At 47.7% G+C, this 27436-nt stretch overlaps 1 protein-coding gene across 1 annotated transcript in view; it reads left to right on the forward strand.

The window, feature by feature from the left end:
- The first annotated feature begins 1169 nt into the window (after positions 1-1169).
- The window catches only part of GRIN3A (glutamate ionotropic receptor NMDA type subunit 3A), an 81168-nt gene continuing 54901 nt past the window's right edge, over positions 1170-27436 (forward strand). Inside the window, exons 1-2 of the mRNA XM_068422964.1 lie at positions 1170-1214; positions 2117-3757. Coding sequence (XP_068279065.1) covers positions 1170-1214; positions 2117-3757 — 1686 coding nt within the window. The remainder of the gene's footprint in view (positions 1215-2116; positions 3758-27436) is intronic.

Here is a 27436-nt window from a genome sequence, read left to right on the forward strand (position 1 = left end):
GATTTAAATGTCTCCTTAAAAAAAGCCTGTGTTGAAGCACTTTGGTGTATCAGGGGTAATGCAGAGAACTTTATTAACAGGGATATTTGAGCAAAGATTGAAAATAAACACAAATTGCAAAGAAGACAAATTCACAATTTGCTGTTATAAATAATGAAGCTGAAAAGATAGCTTCAAGAGCTAGAGCCATTCGAGTCAAAATTAGTACACTGCCTGGGGAGTTTGCCCACTCTGTACCGTTCAGGCTTCTGACTGTGACCACTTGCTAGGACTTGCTCAGAAATGAGCTCCAGACCAGGAATTATTTACAGCAGCAATCCCAAGACTGGCACTGCACCATCACCAGAAAAGCAGATTGCAATCTGGTCATAGATCATCCACAAATGAAGTAACAAAAGATGGGGATACTGAATTATTTCACTTCATTAATCGATGTCTTGTGTAATTTTCAGAGCTGTTTCAACAAGTCTGGTTACATTTTCTGAAACACTTGCTTTTTTAAACTACTGTCACCTGTGCCCCAAAGCCAGAGAAAAATCCGCTCCTATAATGAAGCTTCAAATGAATGACAATTCAGGGCTGTCTGTTACAACATGAAAGAGTAGCCATTTCTTATAAAAATAAATCCCACATGCAAACTAGTAATTACCTAACTGCACAGCAGAGAAGTTACGTGCTTACCAGGTTTTTCCAAACCTGACAAAAAGGATGCAAATGCAGACAACGCCTCTGGAGTTGTACAGATCTCAAGTGAGCTCATTCTCACCACCTCAAAGCTAACTCCTGTGGTTTTGGGAGAAAAAAAAAAATCGTTTTTCTCTGCACTGTGTGAAATCTACCATATTCCAAGTCAGTTCTCCCAGCCAGTAATTCCTCATTTCTAACAGAGGAGGCTTTGAATACCTGTGCTAATATGATCCATTCCTTCAAACACAGTGAGGAAAAGGGACAGGAGGAAGCTGGGTTGGTCAGAGAAGAAGATACCAAGAAATAAAAGTGTGATTATAAGACTAGAAGAAGAAGGAAGAAGAAAAAGGTAAATAGGAAATTGTTATTAACTCTTAAACATAGTATTAGCTCACCTTTACAGGTAACAGCTGGTATAGTCAGTCTTGGCCACAGACAACCACTCTGTAATTCATCGTTTTCCACCTATTTTGCAACCACATATGAATTTAGATGGTGCAGGTCAGTTGGAGACTAATAGCAGGCAGGTATGAAAAGGTGCTAACGTGATGGAACTAAGGACATAGGAGACAGAGCTATCAGCACAGCTGCTCAAGACCTTGCTGAGACCTCACTTTGAAGACTGTGTACACCACTGGTGACCTCCTCACAAGAAAGATGAATTTAAATCAGAAGACATACAGTTCAGAGGGTAGTGACCACCTCTTTTATACAGTGTGGTGGAAAGTTTTCCTTCTACACAGATTTTGTGCATACCAAATGAAGAAAAAGAGAGCACATGATGTTTCTTTGTCAGTATCTCTGAGGATAAATCTCAACGAAGGTTAACATTCAGAGAAGAGCTTTTTAAGTTAAAGAATAAGGCTAGCACTAGGTCAGGGTAAACTGCTCGTGGAGAAGCTACCAAAAGATTTCTAACCACTCCAGGAGTGCAGGTCTCAAACTGTCCTTCCACGCAGGGCAGCAGACAGGAGGAAACCGCACTGCGTGCAAACAGGGCTTAATCAGCCAGGGAAAGAGGACTGCAGTCCCACGGGCTGAAAATGTGCTCGGAGAGCCGTGAGGACTATTTCCCCTCTGATGGACAGCGTGGCTGCGGGAGAGGGCTTCCTCTAAGATCCTGGGGATCGACCACGGAGCGGAGACACAACGCTGAGCCTGTCAGTGCCCCGATCAAAGTATTAAAGCCTCAGACCTAGGGTTAGCGCTGCTCCCGACTGGCCAGGATGAAACCCAATAGCCAAAACCGAGACAAGGACGGGACCTTCCCCAGCCCCTTGCAGACGCGCACGCAAACCCCCATCTCCGCTCTGCCCTATCTTCTCATAGGATAACGATGTTCTATCATTAAAGCAATTTTAGAAAGTGTCCCTGGCTTGCTGAGCCGCGATCTCAGGTCCCACATGTCGACAAATGATTCGGTTTGAAGCCGCAGCTCGTGAGAAAAGCCACCGAGCGCAGCCGGCCCCGGCTTTCCCGACGAGCACGCTGCGGCGGCGAGGGACGCGGTTCCCCCCAGACGAGGGGAGCCCCCCCAGCCCCGGCCCCAGCCCGGGGGTCTCTTCTCGGCGCCGGAAAACTGTTTCACTGCTCCGGTGCTGTGACAGGCGAGAGCCCCGCGATAACACCCGGGCAGGGGTGTCCGTCGGGGCCGTCCCGGGACGATTCCCCGCAGGAGCAAGCAGGCGGCGCGGAGGGAGCGGTCGATCCCCCCCCGAAAACCCTCCTTCCTCCCCCGAGCATCCCGCGGGGGCGGCGGCGACTACAAGTCCCGGCTGCCCGGGGAGGAGCCGCGGCGGGGCTGCCGCTCGCCATCCCTCCCGGTGGGAACGCAGCGCAGCCCAGCGACCGCCCGCAGCCCCGCCGGCAACTTTTCTCGCCTCCGGAGCCGGGCTGGGGAGCGCACCGAGGGCTGCGGAGGGGAGGCGGGCAGGGGAGGGCTGGAGAAGGGAGCCTTGGCGGGGAGCGGAGCAGGGGGCTGCGGAGGGGAGCCTTGCGAGGGAGCCGGGGACGGGAGTGCGGTGCAGCGGGGGGCTGCGGCGGGGAGCCGTGCAGGGGAGCGCACGGTGGGCTCGGAAAGGGGAGCCGGGCCGGGCAGCCTTGCAAAAGGGACCCGGGTTGCGGAGGCGAGCCGGGACGGGCAGAGAGAGCGCCCGGCCGGAGGAGCCGGGTGGGGGCGGTTGCGGGGGGCGGTACGGGGTGCCGCCCCGGGGCCGGGCCGCTCCAGCCCCGCGGGTCCGTAGAGGCGGGCCGGGGACCGAGACTCCCCCTCTACCAGCCCCCGGGCGTGGGCGCGGCGGCCCCATGGGCGGTGGCGGGGGCGGCTCTGCGCGGGGGCCGCCCGCCGCGGCTGGTGCCGCTGCCGGCCGCCCGTGGGGCGGCTGAGGCGGGCGGCGGAGCCGGGGCCGGGGCGGGCGGCGGGCGGCTCCCGGCCATGCGTGGACCGGGGGTGCGCGGGCTCCTGGGCCGGGCGTGCCTGCTGCTGCTGCCGCCCTGCGCCCTGGTGCTGGCGGCGGTGCCCGGCGCCGCGTCCCACCCGCAGCCCTGCCAGATCCTGCGGCGCATCGGGCACACGGTCAGGGTGGGGGCCACCCACCTGCAGCCCCGCGCCGCGGCCTGGCCCGGGGTGGCGGCCGGGGGGCGGCGGGGGGGCGGCAGCCCCGGGGCGGGGGGCGCCGCGGGGCCGCGGGGCCGGCGGCCGGGGGGCGGCGGGGAGCGGCGGCCGCCGCCTTCGCCCTCGCCGCGGGACGCGCTGCTGCTGGCCGTGGCGAACCTCAACGGCGTGGCCGGGCTGCTGCCCTACAACCTGTCCCTGGAGGTGGTGATGGCGATCGAGGCGGGGCTGGGCGACCTGCCCCTCTTCCCCTTCTCTTCCCCCAGCGCCTCCTGGAGCAACGACCCCGTCTCCTTCCTGCAGAGCCTCTGCCACACCGTGGTGGTGCAGGGGGTCTCCGCCATCCTCGCCTTCCCGCAGAGCCGCGGGGAGATGCTGGAGCTGGACTTCATCTCGGCGGCGCTGCGCATCCCCGTGGTCAGCATCGTGCTGGGCGAGTTCCCCCGGCGGAGCCCGGTAAGGCGCCGGGACGGGCTCCCCCCTCCCCGGGGGGCAGGGCGGCGCGGTGCCCCCCCGGACACCCTGCGGGGAAAGGTCGGGGTCCGGCTGGGCGCGGGCGTGGGAGCGGGGCAGCGGTCGGGGTGCGGAGGGGCCACTGCCCGAGTCCCCGGGGAGAAGCGCTCTGACTCGGGGGCCGCCGGGATCGCGTTTCTGGTCTTTCCCCCTCGCATCCTCTCCCGTGTCGGCCCTTGCTCTCAGCCCTGGGGTGGAGGGGGACGAGCATCCTCTCAGTGGAAGGGCAGAGGTCGGTGGCAAAAGCGGAGTTGTGAGCCCGAAGTTAAGTTGTAGAGAGGACAAAGGGGGTCCAGCACATGCACTGGTGAGAAGCTACTCTTCTGGAGGTGCTTAGCTTGGCTGTTGGAGAAGGACATGCTTACCAGACCAAAAGAAGGTTGTTAGCTTTTTTTTTCTTAAAACCAGCATTCGGAGTGTCCATTTATGACTGGTCTAAACGCTGTGCTCTGTTGGTGTGTGGGCACTGCGGGTTGTTCACCAGATGACACTTCACAGGGAAGCTGTTCGCTAACTTGACTTTGCATTGAGCTGTCTAAAGCGTGAGGATTTTCTTTACCTGTACTTCATGCATTGCTGCTAGATTAGATTTTTGCTAAATCTAATTGCATAACTGAAGTAGTAGAAACTGAAGTCTGACTGCATGTGTGTTTGATTGTGTAGCTAAAATAGTAGAAACTAAATTCATTGTGTTTGTCTTAGGCACAAATAATAGTAGTGTCCAAGAGGAGCTAAACTTTGTATCATGCCGAGGTGGTAACATAGTGTTACGCACTCTGGAAAAAAGGTGATATTTCAATATTTTGCAAATGTGTGTTTGATGCCAGTAATCATCTTCAGGCAAAAGAGTTGGAAGAAAATGCTCTGTTCTCTGTGGCCCGTGGAAGGGAAGTCGTGAGTAAAATGGCAGAGGCTGCCATTTAAGTAGCCAGGAGAAATAGTTGTTTTATATAAAAAGAGATAGTTCAACTTTGCTCTCAAAATGCAATCAGAAAAAAAAAAGATTAACAACTGAGTTTGCTTTCAAAAGCAAATATGAAACCCAGCCTGGCTCACTGTTAGACTTCTGTAATTTTTTTTGGTGTTAAATTGTGACAAAAAGATAGGAGAAGAAAGTCCGTGCCAGGCAACTCGTAGTCCGTAAGTGAAGGTGTGAGTGCTGTATGCTGGTCTGAACTCAGCTGGTTTTCTCTACCTCAGCAAAACCCATGTAACTCAGGTTTCTGTAGATTTGTGCAGAAACTCAAGGGTAGTCAGTGCCACTGAATGCCACTATTGATGAGCGTTCGGTGCCAATAGCATCCAGGTTTGCTCAGTTACATTCACCGTTTTTTCTATGCTGGCAATTGTGCTGGAGCCAACAGCCAAAGCTCCTTGGATATCCTGAACCCAGCATCTCCTTACTCTTTCTGTTAAAATCAGAATTATTTTCTCTTCCATCTTAGAGCTGGGTCTACGATCATCCAAAGCTGCCTGAGGACACAAGATGTGTTAAACACTTATAGCACAGGGTGAGAGTCATTGCTCCTTTCCACAGACTTCACGGCTTCTGCTTAACTTTCAGATTGTTCTCAGTGGGGAGCCAACTGGATCAATCTATCCAAATCGGGACTTCGTTCTTAAGCAGACATTTAGGTGTCATTGTCTGCAGTGACAGTGAAAGCAATGCCTGACATTGAACCTGTGCTGAATACAAGTCCATTTTTTTCAGCTGAACTAAAAAAAAAATCACTCTTCAAGGCTCTGTGAATTAAAAAAAAAAATCTCAGCCTTACTCAAAGGCCAGCAGGTAATACAAGTTATTAGTCTCTCAAGATTGGGTTGGAGGGCCTGACATCTTTCTGAACACTTTTTTCATACCTTCACATAATAGATACCATTTTAAGGCTAACTCTGGAGGTGATAGCTTCGCCAGGGGAGGTTCAGGTTGGACATTAGGAAGAATTTCTTTACAGCAAGGGTTATTAGACATTGGAATGGGCTGCCCAGGGAGGTGGTGGAGTCAGCATCTCTGGAAGGGTTTAAGAAAAGACTGGACATGGCACTTAGTGCCATGGTCTTGTTGACATGGTGGTGTCAGGGCAACGGTTGGACTTGATGATCCCTGAGGTCTCTTCCAACCTGGTTGATTCTGTGATTCTGTGATGCTTCAGCAGCCTTACCTCGTGTAATCCCCAGAGTTATGGGTTTTCCAACAGCATTTTGGACCTGAAGGACCCTGGAGATGTTGGCCTCAGCAGCCGCTGGTATCTTACTACCTGCTGCAGGCAGGGATTTTGTGTCACTCGCAGTCCCATGCCAGCACTGGCAAGAAATAAGCGTATCATGGACCTCCCATCTTCCCAGCTTAACAGATGATGCACTTCAAACATGTAACATCAGGAGGAGATCCACAGTGTCACGGGTGGGCAGCTCCAGTCAGCTGGATATTTAGTGTTCTCAAAAGTTTTGTGGTTGCTCGAGCATCTTTTAAAGTCTGTTTCTCATTAAATTCTACTCTCCTGTAGTTGAAAAGAAAAAAAAAAAAACAAACAGTTCCTCCACAACAGTTAACCACAGGGCAACAACCATCACATGGTGTGGTACAGCTTTCGTTCTCTCACGAGCAGCAGCTTTTGCTGGAGGTTCAGGATTGTGTGTGGCAGAACATACACATGGCTTCAAGGGATGCTACACAGAGTAAAATGTGACATACTTTTTTCATTTTCATTTGTGTATGTGATTTAATGACTAACATATACTGACAGTAAATCCAGGTGCTGTTGTGACCTGAAAAAAAGCCATTTACTCTTCCAAGTTTACTGTCACTCCAGTAAATTTTCACACTATCAGTAAGCAAAAGTAACATTTATCACTATCATTCAGCAAGTAAAAACCACTGGATTTCTTTACTACTAACACAAATGCAAATTGCACTGAAGCTTTGACAGATCATTATTTTGGAGACAGGAGTTCACAAGCACTGATGCCGTCGAGGCAAGGCTTGTGGTGTTATGTATGTTTGTATGAAGAAACACACTTTATTTTTTCATTCCAAGACTGCCAAGGTCATTAAAAATTTTCCCAAGGATGGAGCAGGGAACAGATCCAGGGAACACGAGCCATAAATAAATACAGCGATATCACTTCTAGTACTGCAGTTCTAGAGAGTAGAACTGCCGAGAGTTTGGGAAGAACAGCACGTAATATCCATTTTATAGGTGATACTATCAGAAACACAGGGGAGATTATGTTTACAGCAGTGTTCTCTGAACTTCAGAACTTAGGGAGTATTTTCAGTGAGTCTCAGATAAATCAGTAGCTCTGGTGTCTTCTAACATGAAAAGGAATCTTCTCAGATCAATGAAACAGAATAAAGTAAATCTGAATCATCAGTCCCTGCGTCGCCAGTCTATGCTTTATCTGGCTTCCTGAGGAACTGGAATTGCAGCGCTGCTGATCGCCACTGTGACTTCAGAGAGGGTCAAAAGAATAAATAAATCAAGTCAGAGTTTTAGGTTAAGCAGTGAGTTTCCTGGTGAAGTAGCAAGCTCAGCCTCAGAAGAGATGCTGTAAAAAGAAACTGACCATTAATACTTAATTTTTGGTTTGTTTTTAAAGGAGTTAAGCTTTCTCTTGAAAACAGCTTCACAGTTTATATATATCAAACCACCCTGGCTGTGGAATTATACATCTTCCCATTTTGGGAATAGCCAGGAATAGCACTGTGTGTACGACGTCCGCAGGAGTCATGCTGCCCTGCAAGGCACTGGCTATGCAGAGCACCGACAAGGGCAGGCAGAAATGACAGCAAGGGAATGGAGATGTGGAATAGCTTCTGTCCAACTAAATGCCCAAAGACAGTTTTTTTTTCCCTCCTTCAAGCCAGAATTTCATGTTTGCAGTCAAGTATTTTTGATTGGAAAAGAAAAAAAATTAAAAATCTCATTTTCCAGGAGAGACTGTGAAACATGTGCTTAGCTGCAGGCTCTGGTAATTCAAACTATCATTGCTCGTCTGACTTGGACCAAGTGTTGACGTTTGTACTACTTACTGTGTAGATGAGGAATATGTATTCAGTCTTTCCCTGTGATCACCAACCCTCCTCACGGCACGCTGAATAAATAGTGTGGCACATACCTTTTGTGCGCTTCAGGAGGGTTTATGTGAAGCGCCTGGAGGGAAAAGAGGATGGAAATTGAAAGGACGTGAAAACAAATGTTCAGCTTCTTCTCTCAGCCAGAAGTCTCTGTGCAGGTTTGCTCATAGTGAGCTTTTGAAACTTGGACAATTTAGGCAACAGATCTGCTATGAAGTGAGAGTCCTTTTACGTTGCCAGCTAACGTCGGAAAGCTTTGTGTAACTTAACAGTTTTGCTCCGTAGCTACGTATCCTGTAGAGTCATTAATTCTTTTAAACACAGATCTCAGAGGCATAACTGATGTTTTTCTGGCAGTGTTGTGGTCCTAGCATCATGTGAGAGGTCTCCGCATCCTAACAGTCCTCTGTTCAAAAGCAATTATGCAATATTTGCTAACTGATCCAGTCTCCTGCCTCTCGCGTGCTCTTCCCCGATATCCTACACTGTCCTCAGGTTGTTACTTTGGAAATGGTTGTACTCGTGCTCCGGTGCTGTGTTGAGCATTGTCAGCTATGAGACTGGACAGTTTTCATAGTTCACTGTCTTGGCAGCTGAAGCCAATCCATCTGTTACCTGTAAGTTGATAAATGTGGTGTGTTGAATCATAGAATTACAGAATCAATGAGGTTGGAAGAGCCCCCTGGGATCATCGAGCCCAACCATTGCCCTGACACCACCATGTCAACTAGACCATGGCACTAAGTGCCATGTCCACTCTTTTCTTAAACACCTCCAGAGATGGTGACTCCACCACCTCCCTGGGCAGCCCCTTCCAATGGCTAATGACCCTTGCTGAGAAGAAATGCTTCCTAATGTCCAACTTGAACCTCCCCTGGCGAAGCTTGAGACTGTGTCCTCTTGTCCTACCACTAGTTGCCCAGGAGAAGAGACCGACTCCCACTGCGCTACAACCTCCCTTCAAGTAGTTGTAGACTGCACTAAGGTCACCTCTGAGCCTCCTCTTCTCCAGGCTAAACACCCCCAGCTCCCTCAGCCGTTCCTCATAGGTCAGACCCTCCAGACCCTTCACCAGCTTGGTCGCCCTTCTCTGGACTCGCTTGAAGGGAAATGAGTCCTTGTTTATATTCTTGTCTCTGGCTAGAAAGCCCTCAAGTTTTGTGAAAGTGATGTTGACGTAACGTCTGGTGGTTGTGTTGGCACCTTCTGTATTTTGTGTTTTTTTCACCTTGTTTAGTGCTCAGGGTCTGTTGTCTCTGCATGTTGCACACTTGGTAATACAAGAAGTCATCCTTGTTCCCTAAACTGTCAGACTCATAATAGACACTAATTAAAACACCACTAAAGGCATCCAGTCATGTAAAACAGAACGTTGCAGCTTACCTGCCCATGGGGACTTCTTTGAGGATAGTTTTCTTTCAGCAAGCTTTGCATGCTCAGAAGCATGGGACAATGAAGGGAAAATAAATAACTAGTCTCTTTATTCTAGTTACAGTGTTGATGGAGGATTCACTTCATCATGACTGCAAAAGATCCTTTTTCAGAATGCAGGAAAGTGGTGACAGTATTTTTAGTTTCAGTTCTCTCCTCTGGGTCCTTAATTTTAACATTGAGACAGGAGCCAGAGCTCTGCTGCGGTGAACTTTTCCAAGCAGCACCTTTCAGTGCTATGTCCAACCCCTCTCCTTTGGAAGAAAGCCCCTCAGAAACCCATTGAATTCACTACCCTGCCACTGGGCTTTTGAAATTAAGGGATCTTGCAGCTTGGAATATTTTAGCATAATGTATGGTAAATATATGTCACACTTAAGGTATGAGAATGTATTATTTTTCCAGATGTTCAGTTGATTCATGGAGGAGCAAATTTTTGAGGTGAAAAAGTGTTTTCAAGCCTATTAGTTCAGGACTTGAAGTTCTTTGTAATACTAGAAAGTTATTTAGTTTTCCTTACCACCCAAGTCACAGTGAACTCTTACAGCAGGCTTCTTTCTTCAACTCCCCTGTTTCTTCAACACTTAGCTTAGATAGCATAAAGGTGTTCTTATTTTACAGTACTCATAATTTGCAATATATGTTGTGAGGCTTGGTTTTGACAGCCAACATTCACCATCCATAATTTTCTGTACGTTCTTTTCCTTTTTCTGGCAATTATTATTTAAGGAAATGTTGGACAGGCCACAGTTTGAGCGTCTGCTTATTTCCAAGGTAGAGGGATATAAGTACTACGTATTGATCTAAGACTTTGAAAACTGGATAGTGCAACAATATTTGAAATACGTATGCCAGAGCAATCTATCTCAAATACAGCAAGGAATTGTTACCCAGATTTAGAATGTGCGCTGAGTCTATAGTTATTTAAGGTATCTCTGGGAATCCTTACATAAAATTATGCCAATGATCACTTTGTTCTTGAAGTACATCCAGTTCTGCCAAGTTTTATCAAGTCACTTAGTTAATTTTATAAATTACGTTGTATGTGCATTTATAACAATTCCATTTGAAAAGGGTGGTGAAGAGTTAAGATTTGGGAAAGGGGTGGTGGGAAGGTGATGGTTGTAGTTAAATACTACGCCAGTAGACATTTCCCACATAAATGAAAAACAAATGTCTGTGTTGAATTGATACGAAAACTCAAAAGCAAAGATACCTGCTTTGTTGTTTGATGTGCAGTTCTTTATTAGTCTCCTTCCTTGCTATGTTCGTGATATCCTACAAGATTTTCTCATTCCTCATCCTGTGCTGCTTCTCTGATGCAGGGAAAGCTGAGTTAACATCGAATTTAATACCATACATAATGTTTTCTTCTGTGTTTTTTGCTACGCTGGATATTCACAAAACAACGTCTTCCTCGTTGCGTAGCCTGGAAGAGGTCTTTCATAAGACACTGCACAAACTCCTGTTCATAGTGAGTGATTAAACTATGACAGGGTTAAATCGTTAATTATTACTTTACTGAATGGCATGCATTATTAGAAGAAACACCAAAGAATACTTTACTGTATTCTCTAAGTAAAAATTAAAATTTGGCCAAAACAAAACAAATTCAAAGACAATTTGCTAGCAGATAATATGTGAATACAAAAGTTATGGTACCAAACAGATTATTAACAAAGAAAACACTCTCTAGAAATGTAAGTTGGGATGTTCAGTGTAACTTCTCTGAGAATTTGTCCACAGGAGTCAGAGGAAGCACCCCATCCTTCCACTAAAATACATGGCAGACCTAGATAAGCAGAGCTGTGGAAATTAGAAAACGGGCAAGGATATTGTCATGCTGTATGTTATTCAATTCAATGCACAGTTAGGTTCAAAGACTACTTACCAATGTCCTCATCTAGGGTGTATTTAATGAGTTATTATTTAAACCCATGAAATATTGAAAACTCGCAGCGCTAGAACTTGAGGCTGTGTTGGATTTAGTTACAGTTTTAAGTCATCATATGAAATGTTTGTCTTATGTTCCATTCTTTTCCTCTGTGGATTTCCATGTGATTTTTTACTGTGAAAGAAATCCAGGCATAGCATGGCTAGAATTTATGTATTTATTGTAATTAGGAGAAAACTGGAAAAATCACAGTTTCTTTTTAAATTCTAGATTTGTCTTTCAGAGAGGAATCACGCTATAAATCCATGTTCCTGTAGATGTTACCGAAGAGCTTTTAAAGAGGAGAAGGATCATCTTTTCAGCTTGGTTGAGCAAGAGAGTGTACCGAATCTCACTGCAATACCAGTAACTATGCATTGAGGAGTTTATTCTGAATAGCTGAAAGGAGACAGAGAAAAGAGAGGAGGGAAAAAACAAGAAAAGTAAGTGAAGAAAATAGAGACATAAATGCCAGTGACACAGGGAGAGAGAAGGAGAAAACAAACTGAATTGAGAAGTCCAGAGCGAGTCCAGAGGAGGGCGACCAAGCTGGTGAAGGGTCTGGAGGGTCTGACCTACGAGGAACGGCTGAGGGAGCTGGGGGTGTTTAGCCTGGAGAAGAGGAGGCTCAGAGGTGACCTTAGTGCAGTCTACAACTACCTGAAGGGAGGTTGTAGCGCAGTGGGAGTCGGCCTCTTCTCCCAGGCAACTAGCGATAGGACAAGAGGACACAGCCTCAAGCTTGGCCAGGGGAGGTTCAGGTTGGACATTAGGAAGCATTTCTTCTCAGCAAGGGTCATTAGCCATTGGAAGGGGCTGCCCAGGGAGGTGGTGGAGTCACCATCTCTGGAGGTGTTTAAGAAAAGCCTGGCCATGGCACTTAGTGCCATGGTCTAGTTGACATGGTGGTGTCAGGGCAATGGTTGGACTCGATGATCCCAGAGGGCTCTTTCAACCTGATTGATTCTGTGATTCTGTGAATTAGATCAAAGGCAGATAGCGGTTTATTGCTGCTGCTGGGGGTGGTTCTTGCAAAGGGTGGGTGAGTGTAATTAGTGGAAGCCTTTTTTCCCCTTTGGTGCTGAGAATTACAGAAGAGAGATGCACCAGGGCATCCCAGGACAGAGTCCCATCTGATGGGTCAGACATCTGATCAGCATTTCGGAGCACCAGGAGACAGACCAAGGTCGCTTGGGTACATGCAGCATCATACCGATAGGCACCCAAAAGGGATTTGCTAAGAAATGGGAGTGAGTTCAGGCACAGTGGCTTTAGGGTTGAAGCTTCGGACATCAGCGACCGTTCCTTACTTCTGGTCTGGCCCTGAAGGTCTCCTCGTTCTCCCAAACACCCCATCGAGCAGCCAAATTAGTTCTCCCCACCATGGGGAGAGGATGTGCAGATGGTGGAAGTTACAGCAGAAGTGGGAGAACGATTTAAGCTTGAGTAGGCAGCAGTGATGGATGATTCATTTATTACGGGAGTCACACTCGAGCGAAGACATTTGTGCAAGGGACTCCTGTCAGCATGTCTAAGAAGTTCACAATATGGCCCTGAGTGCTTCACAGCTGTCACATCAAGCTACCAGCATTACCCTTGGTAATTATGGACTGCTACGTGAAGAACTGAGAAGGGACTTGGCAGCACGGCATAGTGCGAACCACAATAAACCACAGCAATTGTCATGTGCCGCCTTTGCAGGTCATTGCAACCAGACGTCAGTGTGCAGCTGGCCTTGGGACTTGGCTTTGGCTGTAGACGGGGTTTCAAAACATGTCTCTGTTCAGGCTTGGTGTTATCATAGAATCACAGAATGGTTTGGGTTGGAAGGGACCTTAAAGATCATCTAGTTCCAACCCCCCTGCCACGGGCAGGGACATCTTCCACCAGACCAGGTTGCTCCAAGCCCCATCCAACCTGGCCTTGAACACTGCCAGGGAGGGGGCAGCCACAGCTTCTCTGGGCAAGCTGGGCCAGGGTCTCACCACCCTCACAGCAAAGAATTTCTTCCTAATATCTCATCTAAATCTACCCTCTTTCAGTTTAAAACCGTTCCCTCTTGTCCTGTCACTCCATGCCCTTGTAAAAAGCCCCTCTCCCACTTTCCTGTAGCCCCTTCAGGTACTGGAAGGTGCTAGGAGGTCTCCCCGGAGCCTTCTCTTCTCCAGGCTGAACAGCCCCAACTCTCCCAGCCTGTCTCCAGAGCAGAGGGGCTCCAGCCCTCTGAACATCTTCATGGCCTCCTCTGGACTCGCTCCAACAGCTCCGTGTCCTTCTTGTTTTGGGGCCCCAGAGCTGGACACAGCACTGCAGGGGGGGTCTCACGAGAGCGGAGCAGAGGGGCAAAATCCCCTCCCTTGCCCTGCTGGCCACGCTGCTGGGGATGCAGCCCAGGACACAGTTGGCTTTCTGGGCTGCCAGCGCACGTTGCCAGCTCATGGTGAGCTTCTCGTCACCCATCACCCCCAAGTCCTTCTCCTCAGGGCTGCTCTCAATCCATTCTCCACCCAGTCTGTATTTGTGCTTGGGATTGCCCCGACCCACGTGCAGGACCTTGCACTTGGCCTTGTTGAACTTCATGCAGTTCACACAGGCCCAGCTCTCCAGCCTGTCCAGGTCCCTCTGGATGCCATCCCTTCCCTCCAGCATGTCAATCACACCACACAGCTTGGTGTCGTCCCCAGACTTGCTGAGGGCACACTCAATCTCACTGTCCATGTCACTGACAAAGATGTTAAACAGGACCGGTCCCAACACCGACCCCGGAGGAACGCCACTCGTCATTGGTGTCCACTTGGACATCGAGCCGTTGACCATAACTCTTTGACTGTGACCATCTCAGCCCTGCGCTTGCTGCGTCCTTTCCCCACAGCGCAGCACAATACAGCTGTTCACGAGCATCTCGCGTCCCCGTAGTATCTCCCCCGTTGGTGTAAGCAGAGAGCACGTGCGCACAGGGAGGCTTCCACTTGGCACGGGTGTGAAAAGATCTGGTGTGCAGCGTGCTGGCTAATTAACTTTTGTCTGAAACGCCTCGGTCGCCTGAGTCTGCGTAGCTGCAGATGGGGGGGAGGAGGAGGAGGGGGAGGACAGTGAACACAGGTGAACCCTCAGCTGCCACCAGAGCACGGTAAATGGGGAAGTTACTGTGATCGTTTGATTGTTATCATTGTACAGGAGAAATCAAACGTTAGGGGATTCAGAAGCAGGCGCCGTTTTTTCCTTCTCTTGCCACAGTATTTTTATTACTTTTTCTTCACCAGCTTTCATCTGTGGTGATGGTTTCCAAAGCCTGTTTTACAATGTGGAAAGTATTTGAAATGCGTTATAAAAGTCTGTGAATATGCTGCACAGGCATATTTTAAACTCTTAGTATTTCCCTAAAGGCGTACTATTCCTCTTCCAGCTTTTTTAAGACGATGAAGGAAACGATTGCCCATGCTGTTCGTAAGACATTTTACAAGGCTTTCTAACTTAAGACAGGGTTAAAAGACGAGATAGATCTTCTAGCATAAGCTGAGATTTTAAAAATGAAATTTTGCATTTGTTGCAAGGGAAGAACTATTAGGCATAGCAATTAATAGCCAGAAAGAGCAGCTGTATTATGCTCTAGGCTCTCAATGACACTACTGATAAAACGGTTACATTACACTCATCTTAATAGTGTACTCACTCGAACGGGCTTAAAAAGAACTTTTTTTGCCAATCAGATGAAGTCAGTCTTATGAGTTCACGGTTCTATCATTTTCTGGTGCTGTTTTAGATGAAAGCATAATTATTTATCACTTTCTTCAGCATATAAGACTCATATACATCAAACATCTCTCTAAAAGCACAGTTGTTTATAAGAATTTACTGTACTCAACATAAGCGTCAGCATGTGGGAAAAATAGATGTAACCTTTACATGGAGCCCTCCTCTGAGTATACCGTATCCTGTAACTGTTTTAGCTGTGATTTACGTTTTCTTAGTACACAAATACCGTGGAGTTGATTTTACTGCTACGTTGGAAGGGCAACAAGGTGGAAGTTATGTGCCTGGGTTTCCTGTGTTTAAATTGCATGTGATAGGTGATAAACAATAGAGCTCTGAGGGGACCCAGTAACAGCTTTGAGGCAAACGTAGGTAAATACTTAAAAGGAAGAAGAGCACTGATTGATTATTTTTGGTTTAAGCTTCGAGACATGAAAACTTCGGAAGTCATTGCACCCTGTTGCAGTTGCCAAACAGGAGTTTCCAGGAGCTTATTCTAATTTCCACACTACAAAAATCACAGAATCACAGAATTAATCAGGTTGGAAGAGACCTTTGGGATCATCGAGTCCAACCATTGCCCTGACACCATGTCAACTAGACCAGGGCACTAAGTGCCATGTCCAGTCTTGTCTTAAACACCTCCAGAGATGGTGACTCCACCACCTCCCTGGGCAGCCCCTTCCAGTGTCTAATGACCTTTGCTGAGAAGAAATGCTTCCTAATGTCCAACCTGACCCTCCCCTGGTGCAGCTTGAGGCTATGTTATCTTGTCCTAAAAAATCAAACAACTCTTTGAAGGAAGGCTCTGCTTTCCTGGCACCTCTCTTTGCCCAGTCACCCAGCAAGCACACAGCCTGCACCAGTAACGTTCGGTGATGTTTCCTTGCTCCAGGACCGTGGCAGGAGGTGGTGTGGTGCTGTATGATCCTCACATCACAAATGATCTGCTGCCGTCACCAGCTGCTGTCCGATGCACAGAGGGGCAACTCACGCCAGACTCCCACTGGCGTCCACAAAATTGTCTGCTGCAGAGCTAATGGGGGGAGCAACGATAAAACATGGCATCAGTGTTTGATCCTCAGAGATTCGGGGGAGAAAAAAAACACCTATTAATCACTTCTTTAACATATCACAATGTGTCAGTATAGAAATAGGCTGGTACGGTTAACGATGCTCTTGTGGCCTCTGATTAGGAATCTTGCATCAGCAGTCAACACAGGGAAGCCACAACGGTGATTATTCAGTCACCCTTATGATCGTCTTTTTATACACATGAATGATTCACATAGTACAGGGTACTTACACGCTTGTTAATTAAAACCTGCTTTTGTCATTCAGTTATACCCCCTACGATCTCTTTAGAGCGTGCAATCCACCGAGCGCCATTTATTTCACATTCATTATGCCATGTTTTGTTTAATGTTATCTTTCATTGTATAAATAGAAAATCCTTCAGTGCAGAATACTTGTGGGGAAGGATTCCTTCACACTAAGAATTTCTTTAGAGAGAGAGGGAGTTGGGTGATCAGTCTGTTTTAAATGTTGATGCCCAGAATCCCCAGGAACCCTCAATTTTTTTTCAGCTACACCTTTTTCTGCCTACTCCTCCATTTCCAGTGTTGCGTGCTCGTTTCACCCTTTCTTAATCTTGCCCACTGGTCTTTGTTCTGAGGTCCTGTCTTCCACTGTGGGATAATACAGATCTTAAATTAACAGAGCCTTGACTCCAGAAAAAGACCGCAAAGCTCTATTGTGATACAAATGATCAGCAACATAAATTGCTCATCACTCACTGTTCATCACATTCTCTGAAGAGCACCAAAAATAAGACACTTGTTTATAAATAGCTCAGCCTGACAGATTCCAGTGAAACTCAATTTCGTATCTTCCCACCATTTTGACAGCGCGTATAAATATGTAACATGTAGTTATGTGAAAGCTGGCTGCGCTGCGATGTCCTCCTTGGGCATCCACAGCCCTTACAGGTTTACAGTAAAAGAATAAATTGTGAATTGAGACCTGTGGTGGGATGCAGCATACCACACGATTAGCATAAGAAAGCTGCTTTGCTTGACGGAGAATGGGAGCTTGTTGCCCAGATCATACTGCTCTTGTATTTCTCCCCAGAAGCATACTTTAAGACGAAAAAGAAGTGAAAATTCACAGCAAATAATACATCTGATAAGCACAGACATTTTTTTCTGTGTGAAAACCACCTGAAATTTCTGGAACAAGCATGAAGTTGTGGCTGCCCCCTTCCTGGCAGTGCTCAAGGCAGGTTGGATGGGGCTTGGAGCAACCTGGTCTAGTGGAAGGTGTCCCTGCCCGTGGCAGGGGGGTTGGAACTAGATGATTTTAAGGTCCCTTCCAACCCAAACCATTCTGTGATTCTATGAACAACATAAGCATTAGGAATAACTGCATCCCAGAGCCTCCCAAAAATGTATGAAAGTGCTTCCTTTTACTTCACTGGCCTTGAACAGGGGCCATCCTGAGATACGTTTTTTGTTGTTTGGCTGAGCTGCATGTGTTTTTTTTCCCCTCTTCCAATCTGATAAATTGGAGTTACACATGGAAGCTGGAACTTGCAAATACTGCAAGTGTTCGGTTTTGCTATTCATTTTCTACGAGCATTTGTCCTAAAGTAATTTGCTTATTGGAATGTTTATGAAGAGCAAATGTTGAGGAGAACAAGAACAGCTGAAGCGAATCATTTCGTTCATGTGATTATCTATGTGTTGTTCCTGATGCAATTGCCATCATTAAAAAAAAAAACAAAGCAATATATTCAGACTTCCTGTTAATTTAAGTGTCATATGGCTTTGCTTAGGATGAGGAACTAGTCCGAGAGGATCTGTGGCTTGTTGCTGCGATATTAAAACTATACTCATAAGCAAACTTAACACTTCTATCAACTTTAACCTTTAATTTTACCTGGCTTTGCCTTATTTTCACCAGAGAGCTCATAGAATCACAGAGTGGTTTGGGTTGGAAGGGACCTTAAAGATCATCTAGTTCCAACCCCCCTGCCACACACAGGGACACCTTCCACCAGACCAGGTTGCTCCAAGCCCCATCCAACCTGGCCTTGAACACTGCCAGGGAGGGGGCAGCCACAGCTTCTCTGGGCAAGCTGGGCCAGGGTCTCACCACCCTCACAGCAAAGAATTTCTTCCTAATATCTCATCTAAATCTCCCCTCTTTCAGTTTAAAACCATTCCGCCTCATCCTGTCACTACTAATCTTCTTTCACTTAGCAATCTATAGAAAGCCATTCACTGACTAAGAACAAGGATCATGCAGACAATTGATCTCCTTGTGGATCTGTATGATGATAGCACTATGAGAGCAAATTAATGTCTTCCAAGAGTCATACAAAATTATTACAACGTTACTAGAGAACAATAAGCAGCAAAATGGCCTTTTATTGTCAGTAAGAGGGGGAGAAAGGAGTATGCAGCCTGACCATTGAACAGGGGCCTCAAATGGGAAGTTCAGTATTCTCCAGCATGGTTAAAAATGTATGGGAAAATACACTGAAAAGAAAAGCAAACCTTTCACAGAAGATCCTGCTTTCTGTGAGTGTCTCTCTGCCTTTTATTCTCACAGCTGGCTGGCTGTTTCACTCCAATTTATTAACAATACATCCTGGTGTTCTGTGTAGTACCTGGTAAAGGGTTTTAAGCAGGGAATTTTACAGAATATTTCTCTTCCCTTGCTTACAGGGGGCAGTGCAGCCTCCATATCGATGCAAAATATGAAAGCAATATTATAACAAAAATCAGAGCTTACAGTTTTTGACCTTCCTTAGTTCCATCCCAGGTCACTGAAATGTGTAGAAGTATAATTTATCTTTTGGAAAACTGACCAAGACTTGCATTCAAGTGATAACATCATGTAAACAGAGAAAACTGAAATGGGGAAAGAAAAAGAAATATGTTCCTATTTCTTCAGGGAATATACCTTTTTTGCGATTTTTTTTATTCTAGGTTCTCTCTCCCTGAAGCAGTACCATTTCCCACAGAGAGAGACCGCAGCTTTGGTCATATGTTCTTGCCAAACTCATAGGAGCAGTGGTCTGTCACCCCTTCACAGAATCACAGAATCAATCAGGTTGGAAGAGACCTCAGGGATCATCGAGTCCAACCATTGCCCTGACACCACCATGTCAACAAGACCAGGGCACTAAGTGCCATGTCCAGTCTTTTCTTAAACCCCTCCAGAGATGGTGACTCCACCACCTCCCTGGACAGCCCCTTCCAATGGCTAATGACCCTTGCTGAGAAGAAATGCTCCCTAATGTCCAACCTGACCCTCCCCTGGTGACGCTTGAGGCTGTGTCCTCTTGTCCTATCGCTAGTTGCCTGGGAGAAGAGGCCAACTCCCACTTCACCACAACCTCCCTTCAGGTAGTTGTAGACTGCACTAAGGTCACCTCTGAGCCTCCTCTTCTCCTGGCTAAACAACCCCAGCTACCTCATAGGTCAGACCCTCCAGACCCTTCACCAGCTTGGTCGCCCTCCTCTGGACTCGCTCCAACACCCCAACATCTTTCTTGAAGTGCAGGGCCCAGAACTGGACACAGTATTCAAGGTGCGGCTTCACCAGTTCCTATTTCTTCAGGGAATATACATTTTTTGCGTTTTTTTTTTTTTATTATAGGTTCTCTCTCTCTGAAGCAGTACCGTTTCCCACAGAGAGAGACCGCAGCTTCGGTCATATGTTCTTGTCAAACTCATAGGAGCAGTGGTCTGTCACCCCTTCCTTCCAGGTTGTCTGGGGGAATTAGATACTCCTCTGCAACACTTCCCCTTGTTCAGGGAGTCAAAAAGAATCACGGCGCCAAAAGTAGTCGGTGTGAATTCCTCGTCCCCAGGCTTGGTTCACCAGAGTCTGCAGAGTCATTGCGGATTATTTTCATGGAGATGGATAGGCACGAATGCCGTGCTGAGATTAGTGAGACATGGTGTTTTCATGTTTTATCACAAGCACTTACCTGTGTTAAACTCCCAGGGCGCGCTTCCCTTTCGCTGGTTCTTACCCTCCCCTTTGGGAGGATACAATCACCCACTCAAGAAGCAGAAATAGTGCATATGACTAACTATGTCACGGAACAAATGATTAACGCCAAGTAGTTTTGTGCTGGCTGTTTGCAAACAATCCGCGTGCCGACAATTATGCTGAAGCAGTTTTGTGAATACCTAGCTGCATGTATTTTGCATAACTCAAGACTGGCTCCCGGATCATTAAATTCATAACTTCTGTCTTGTTTGTTAAATCATAAATGTAATTTTTTTCTTCTACTCCATAGAACCGGTAGCTCTAGACTCGACTGTGGTATTAGTCTGCCACGCCGGACTGGCGAAGGCTGTAGGGAGGATGGTGGGTGTGATGAACGAGGTGCTGTTCACGACGAGTTACAGCTGATGGGCTTTAAGAGTTTATCAGCCACGAAGTGCAGAGGAGGGCAGTGGTACGCAGGCAGATCCATTAATATATTTGACGCTTTTGCATTTGCAGCTATGCAAATAACGATGCTGTTTGCCCCAGCTGCCCCTGGCCTACCCGCAGAGCTTGGTCTGTCATCAAAACACTCATCAAGTTCATTATCGGGAGCTGAGGGCCTCTTCGTCAGCTGCGAACACTCATCAGCTGTCTGCTGATGTCACAGAATCACAGAATCAATCAGGTTGGAAGAGCCCTCTGGGATCATCGAGTCCAACCATTGCCCTGACACCACCATGTCAACTAGACCAGGGCACTAAGTGCCATGTCCAGGCTTTTCTTAAACACCTCCAGAGATGGTGACTCTACCACCTCCCTGGGCAGCCCCTTCCAATGGCTAATGACCCTTGCTGAGAAGAAATGCTTCCTAATGTCCAACCTGAACCTCCCCTGGCGAAGCTTGAGGCTGTGTCCTCTTGTCTTATCGCTGGTTGCCTGGGAGAAGAGGCCGACTCCCACTCCACTGCAACCTCGTCAGGGCTAAAGAGCTGACCTAGAGACAGTATAGCATCCGTATGTGTCATCACACGGGCCAGGGCAGGAAGAGCTGAGCTGTGAGGAAGAAAATGTCCCGTATGTCTGTAGGAAGCTCAAGCACAGACAAGAGTTTTTTATTCATTTGATTCCGAGTATTTGAGAGCCTTTTGACTCACAGAAATGTGCAGCCCTAGCAGATCCTAAAGCACAAAGCTCTTAAAAAATAAATTAAATACCCAACGTACTTGCGTCATTGGTGCTTTGCAATGAGCGTATTGGTTTTCAGCTGTCAGAGAGTTGCACAAACCCTACATAACTTTAAGGAGGAAATATATTATTTTATAAGAGGGGGATATGGAGGCAGTGGAAATGTAAAGGAATTGCAGCAGAGAAGGTAGAGCCAGTATCAAAAAGAAAACTAGCTTTGTAAAGGCCCTTCCCCTCATTTCCATGCTGCAAAGCATTTCCCATCAATAACATCCAACCTGTTAAATTGTTGCTGTTATTTTCATTACTTTCTCATAAACGAAGCCAACCCCTATTAACCTGCCACAACAGTTTTTTCCCTTTCCTCCTCGAGAAGCGTAAGGTAGCAGTAATAGTAAGTTTTTGCATAAATAGATAGGATGAAGAACTTTATTTACAATGAAGTAAATTTGGTATTTAATTCCATCACAACAGTTTGTCCAGCTACTCCTCACTAGTTTTTTCCTACACAGGTAAAAAGTATATTAAAACTTCCCCACCACCCAAGGTTTTGCTAGTCAGAGTAGTATGCTGGGTTATTTTTGCCGATATGCTATTGAGTTTCTCATTAACAAGGGAAGATCTTGTATTTCTTTGATGCAGAATGGATTTCCAAATTTTTTTTCAGCAGTACGAATCTTCAGTACAGCCAGGTGGTCCCATCAAGCATGGCGTGCTGCTTGTCGCAGCACGTGGACACGTATTTTCCTTCAGTCTGTGCCTGCTGTCACATACTACATACGTATGGATGGACACGTTGCTTAAAGTTTACGAAGCGTGAGTTACTACTGCTCCACTGAGTCCAAACTCAGTGTAAAGCAGGGGTTAATAATTATCATTCATACTTTGTAGTGATGGCCCAGGTGGCCAAGAAGGCCAATGGCATCCTGGCCTCTATTAGGAATAGTGTAGCCAGCCGGTCTAGGGAAGGGATCGTCCCTCTGTACTCGGCACTGGTGAGGCCGCACCTTGAATCCTGTGTCCAGTTGTGGGCTCTGCACTTCAAGAAAGATGTTGAGGTGTTGGAGCGAGTCCAGAGGAGGGCGACCAAGCTGGTGAAGGGTCTGGAGGGTCTGACCTATGAGGAACAGCTGAGGGAGCTGGGGGTGTTTAGCCTGGAGAAGAGGAGGCTCAGAGGTGACCTTATTGCAGTCTACAACTACCTGAAGGGAGGTTGTAGCGCAGTGGGAGTTGGCCTCTTCTCCCAGGCAACTAACGATAGGACAAGAGGACACAGCCTCAAGCGTCGCCAGGGGAGGTTCAGGTTGGACCTTAGGAAGCATTTCTTCTCAGCAAGGGTCATTAGACACTGGAAGGGGCTGCCCAGGGAGGTGGTGGAGTCACCATCTCTGGAGGGGTTTAAGAAAAGACTGGATATGGCACTTAGTGCCATGGTCTAGTGGACATGGTGGTGTCAGGGCAATGGTTGGTCTCGATGATCCCAGAGGGCTCTTCCAACCTGACTGATTCTGTGATTCTGTGAATACAGTGGATAATTAGTCAGTTGCTTATCCACTTAAAAGCAGTGAGGAAATCACAGTATCCAAGTGCTTGCAGACATGGGGTCCTGATGTGGCAAGTATCAGTGGGATGGGTAACACTACCCTGGAAGGACAGACCAGTGCACTGTGAGTAGTGTAATGGTATAAATGCCCTAATTATTAAACAATAACACATAAAATAAATGACTGTTACTTTCCACATTCTTTTATCTATCAAGGCAGCTGTGTCTGGCACAGGAAGGAACGGGAGATTTGAGCCCTAGATTCTGCTTCTGGCAAAATCTTGGTATATTCTCCAAATATGTGACTTAACCTCTTTTTTTTTTTTTTTCCCCTCTGATCTCTCCCTGTATAAAATAGTGTGAAATATTTATCTTGCTGTAAGTCTTAAGATGGGCAGAGCACTGTTGCACCGCGGAGGGGGTTATCCCCATTTTACTGAGAGGGGTTTGATCGCAAAGGGAGCACAAGTCGAGGCAGGGATTTCAAAACGCGTCGATACGTTTCTATATTCAACAGCCAGCCAGAGCCTCTTCCTCCTCCTCCTCCTTCCACTGTGTGCCTTGGTAACGGGCTCTGCGCAGTCACACACTTCTGTGGGTAGTTGCTAAATGCTTTATTGGAAACCCAAATGTTGCTGCCTTTGGGGGCGGGGGGTGGGGGCCTCCTGATTACAGGTTCGTGCCTTATTTTGTATTTTCCGTGCCCAGAAAAGCAGTTTGCAAACGCTGCCACAAAACTTCTCAATTACAGAATCACAGAATCACAGAATCAATCAGGTTGGAATAGCCCTCTGGGATCATCGAGTCCAACCATTGCCCTGACACCACCATGGCAACTAGACCATGGCACTAAGTGCCATGTCCAGTCTTTTCTTAAACCCCTCCAGAGATGGTGACTCCACCACCTCCCTGGGCAGCCCCTTCCAATGGCTAATGACCCTTGCTGAAAAGAAATGCTTCCTAATGTCCAACCTGAACCTCCCCTGGCCAAGCTTGAGGCTGTGTCCTCTTGTCCTATCGCTAGTTGCCTGGGAGAAGAGGCCGACTCCCACTTCACTACAATCTCCCTTCAGGTAGTTGTAGACTGCAATAAGGTCACCTCTGAGCCTCCTCTTCTCCAGGCTAAACACCCCCAGCTCCCTCAGCTGTTCCTCGTAGGTCAGACCCTCCAGACCCTTGTACAGTTGTCTTTTGGTGTTTGTTTTTTTTAATGACAATGAATTAATTCAGGCTTGGGAAGAAAATAGGGAGCAGAGATTATAAAATTTACAGTGAATATAAGCCACTAGGCTTTGCTGCATTTTCAGAAGTCAGATTCTTGTCTTCTTTTGAGAGATGGTAAATCTGCAGCCGAGAAGCTAACGAACATCACACCTCCCAGTTTATTTATCTTCTCCTCCTGCAGCAGCTGCTGGTGTTGAGCAGCACTTATCCTTGAACTGTTTCTTATGCAAATACACTGTCTCCTGCTGAGGAAAGTAGCTAGAAAAGGTGCCCAGCCAGGCAAGGATGCCAGTGCAGGATGGGACCCTCCACACCCGGCAGCATCTTTGGACCTTGGGTGGGCAGTGAGTGGGGTGTCACGGCCACTGAGGATGGCACCTGGTGGTCCCCTCTGTCGGCTCCGTGCCCCACTGCATGCGGAGTGTGTTTGTTTTTAAAAGAGATGTTTGATTTCTTAATTTCTTTTCCCCTGCTCACCCCCTGCCCTGAGAGCCAATTATAACTCTTGTTTCTAATTTCCCATCTTTTTAATTAAATCCTTGGAGTATTAAATAAGAAACCTCAAGTGGAGATGTTTAAATGCTGCTCCTGATTTTAAGCCAAGCGAGTACACACAAGAATTCACCTTAGAGCCATGTTTTAAACGTCTAGCCTCAGTAAGATCAACTACTAACTTAATCTACCCTGGCCTCATTTAATAGAGGTAAGAGATCAGTCTTTGCAAGCTTAATTCTCAGCTTTCTTTCATACGACAAATCAATACAGAGCAAAACGCACCTGTAGGTGAAATTAATCCTGTGGAACGTGCCCTGAGCAAGGCCCAGCAGAGGAGGATGTGGTGATGAGCCGGTGCTGGCTTTCTGAGGAATGGGAAGACAGGCTGAGAGAGCTGGGGCTGTTCAGCCTGGAGAAGAGAAGGCTCTGGGGAGACCTTCTAGCACCTTCTAGTACCTGAAGGGGCTACAGGAAAGTGGGAGAGGGGCTTTTTACAAGGGCATGGAGTGACAGGACGAGGGGGAACAGTTTTAAACTGATAGAGGAGAGATTTAGATGAGATGTGAGGAAGAAATTCTTTTCTGTGAGGGTGGTGAGACCCTGGCCCAGGTTGCCCAGAGAAGCTGTGGCTGCCCCCTCCCTGGCAGTGTTGAAGGCCAGGCTGGATGGGGCTTGGAGCAACCTGGTCTGGTGGAAGGTGTCCCTGCCCATGGCAGGGGGTTGGAAGTAGATGATCTTTAAGGTCCCTTCCAACCCAAACCACTCTATGATTCTATGATTCTATGACACGGCTCTGCATTGATTTCTCCCACCGTGTGTTGCCATGTTCAGCCATCCTTTCAGTGACTGCTCTGTGCACAACTGCACGCAGCACAGCCCGCGGGTATTTCTCCGACGGGCAGGGACCCGCAGAGGCAAAGGAGCTGACTTGGTTGCTGGTCATTGTCCTCTAGGAGCAGCACCCCGTGCCCTGCGAGGAGCGCGGGATCCTGAACATCTCATTTTACGGCGTTGGCTCAGGATGAACGGGGAAGGTTTCTTTGTTGAATTGCCATCTCCTTCCCCATTTGTCTCCAAGCTCAGATGCCCTAGTTTCAGTCTGCTGAGCTGCGAACACCACACAGGGTTGCACAGCCTGTCGGTAGCCACGATCATCTGTAAAAATAATGAGACACAGGGGCACATCTACTGAGGGTGTGGGAAGTGCATCTGCAGGAAGAGCTGGAGACACTTTCAAGCCATGCTGGAATTGGACTGACGAGTGGAAACGGTGCTCCACATTTTATTCCTTGCTGCAGGTGTTAATGGTGAATAAAATCTAATTGGATTACATGCTGTGTGGGTACACTGGCTACATATCAGAAAAGGCAATAGCTGCTTTTGTGAAATCGGATCAAACTTCTTTCACTGACATAACATGAATCAGTCTTCCTCATACCCCCTCTCTTTATATTCTACATTTTCTTCCAGAATTAATTTCTTTTAGTTCAGCCAGAATTTTCATGGAATCGTAGAATGCTTTGGGTTGGAAGGGACCTTACAGACCATCTAGTTCCAACCCCCTGCCACGGGCAGGCACACCTTCCACCAGACCAGGTTGCTCCAAGCCCCATCCCACCTGCCCTTGAACACTGCCAGGGAGGGGGCAGCCACAGCTGCTCTGGGCAAGCTGGGCCAGGGTCTCACCACCCTCACAGCAAAGAATTTCTTCCTAATATCTAATCTAAATCTACCCTCTTTCAGTTTAAAACCGTTCCCCCTCGTCCTATCACTCCATGCCCTTGTAAAAAGCCCCTCTCCTGCTTTCCTGTAGCCCCTTCAGGTGCTGGAAGGTGCTAGAAGGTCTCCCCGGAGCCTTCTTTTCTCCAGGCTGAACAGCCCCAACTCTCTCAGCCTGTCTCCACAGCAGAGGGGCTCCAGCCCTCTGAGCATCTCCGTGGCCTCCTCTGGACTCGCTCCAACAGCTCCGTGTCCTTCTGATGTTGGAGGCCCCAGAGCTGGACGCAGCACTGCAGGGGGGGGGGGTTTCACGAGAGCGGAGCAGAGGGACAAAATCCCCTCCCTTGCCTTGCTGGCCACGCTGCTGGGGATGCAGCCCAGGGCACGGGTGGCTTTCTGGGCTGCCAGCGCACGTTGCCGGCTCATGGTGAGCTTCTCGTCACCCATCACCCCCAAGTTCTTCTCCTCAGGGCTGCTCTCAACCCATTCTCCGCCCAGCCTGTGTTTGTGCTTGGGATTGCCCCGACCCACATGCAGGACCTTGCACTTGGCCTTGTTGAACTTCATGCGGTTCGCACAGGCCCATCTCTCAAGCCTGTGCAGGTCTCTCTGGATGGCAATTTTTCTCATTTCTAAAACAATAGGTGACACAGAAAGTGTACTCACAGCCTGTTGTGCTTGTGGAAAAGCACCATTTTTTAGTGATAACACTGCAACATAGAATCATAGAACCATAGAATCAATTGTTAAGGTTGGAAAAGACCTAAAAGATGAAGTCCAACCATCGACCCAATGCCACCATGCCCGCTAAACCATGTCCTGAAGCGCCACATCTAGATGTTTTTTGAACACCTCCAGAGATGGTAACTCCACCACCTCCCTGGGCAGCCTGTTCCAATGCCTAATGACTCCTTCAGTGAAGAAATTCTTCCTAAGATGCAGCCTGAACCTCCCCTGGTGTAACTTGAGGCCGTTTCCTCTCATCCTATCGCTGGTTACCCGGGAGAAGGGATGTCCATGTCCATCTTGCTGATGGGAAGGTGGAAGCTGCTGTATCAGAGCAAGGATGGGGACGCCACTGCAAGAGCTCTTTGAGCTGAGGGGCCTGGCAGGGGTGACTTGCCAAGGAGCCGGTGTGGAGCAGTGCTTGGCAACGATGTGCCTTGTAATGACAGCCTTGGCTGCCAAATTCTCTGTCAGCTCTTGCACTGTGCTAACGGTAGTCCTCAAGAGCAAGGCATCAGAGCAAACACC

The sequence above is a fragment of the Nyctibius grandis genome, chromosome Z (genome assembly GCF_013368605.1).
Source record: "Nyctibius grandis isolate bNycGra1 chromosome Z, bNycGra1.pri, whole genome shotgun sequence".
In the NCBI taxonomy this organism is placed as follows: domain Eukaryota; kingdom Metazoa; phylum Chordata; class Aves; order Nyctibiiformes; family Nyctibiidae; genus Nyctibius; species Nyctibius grandis.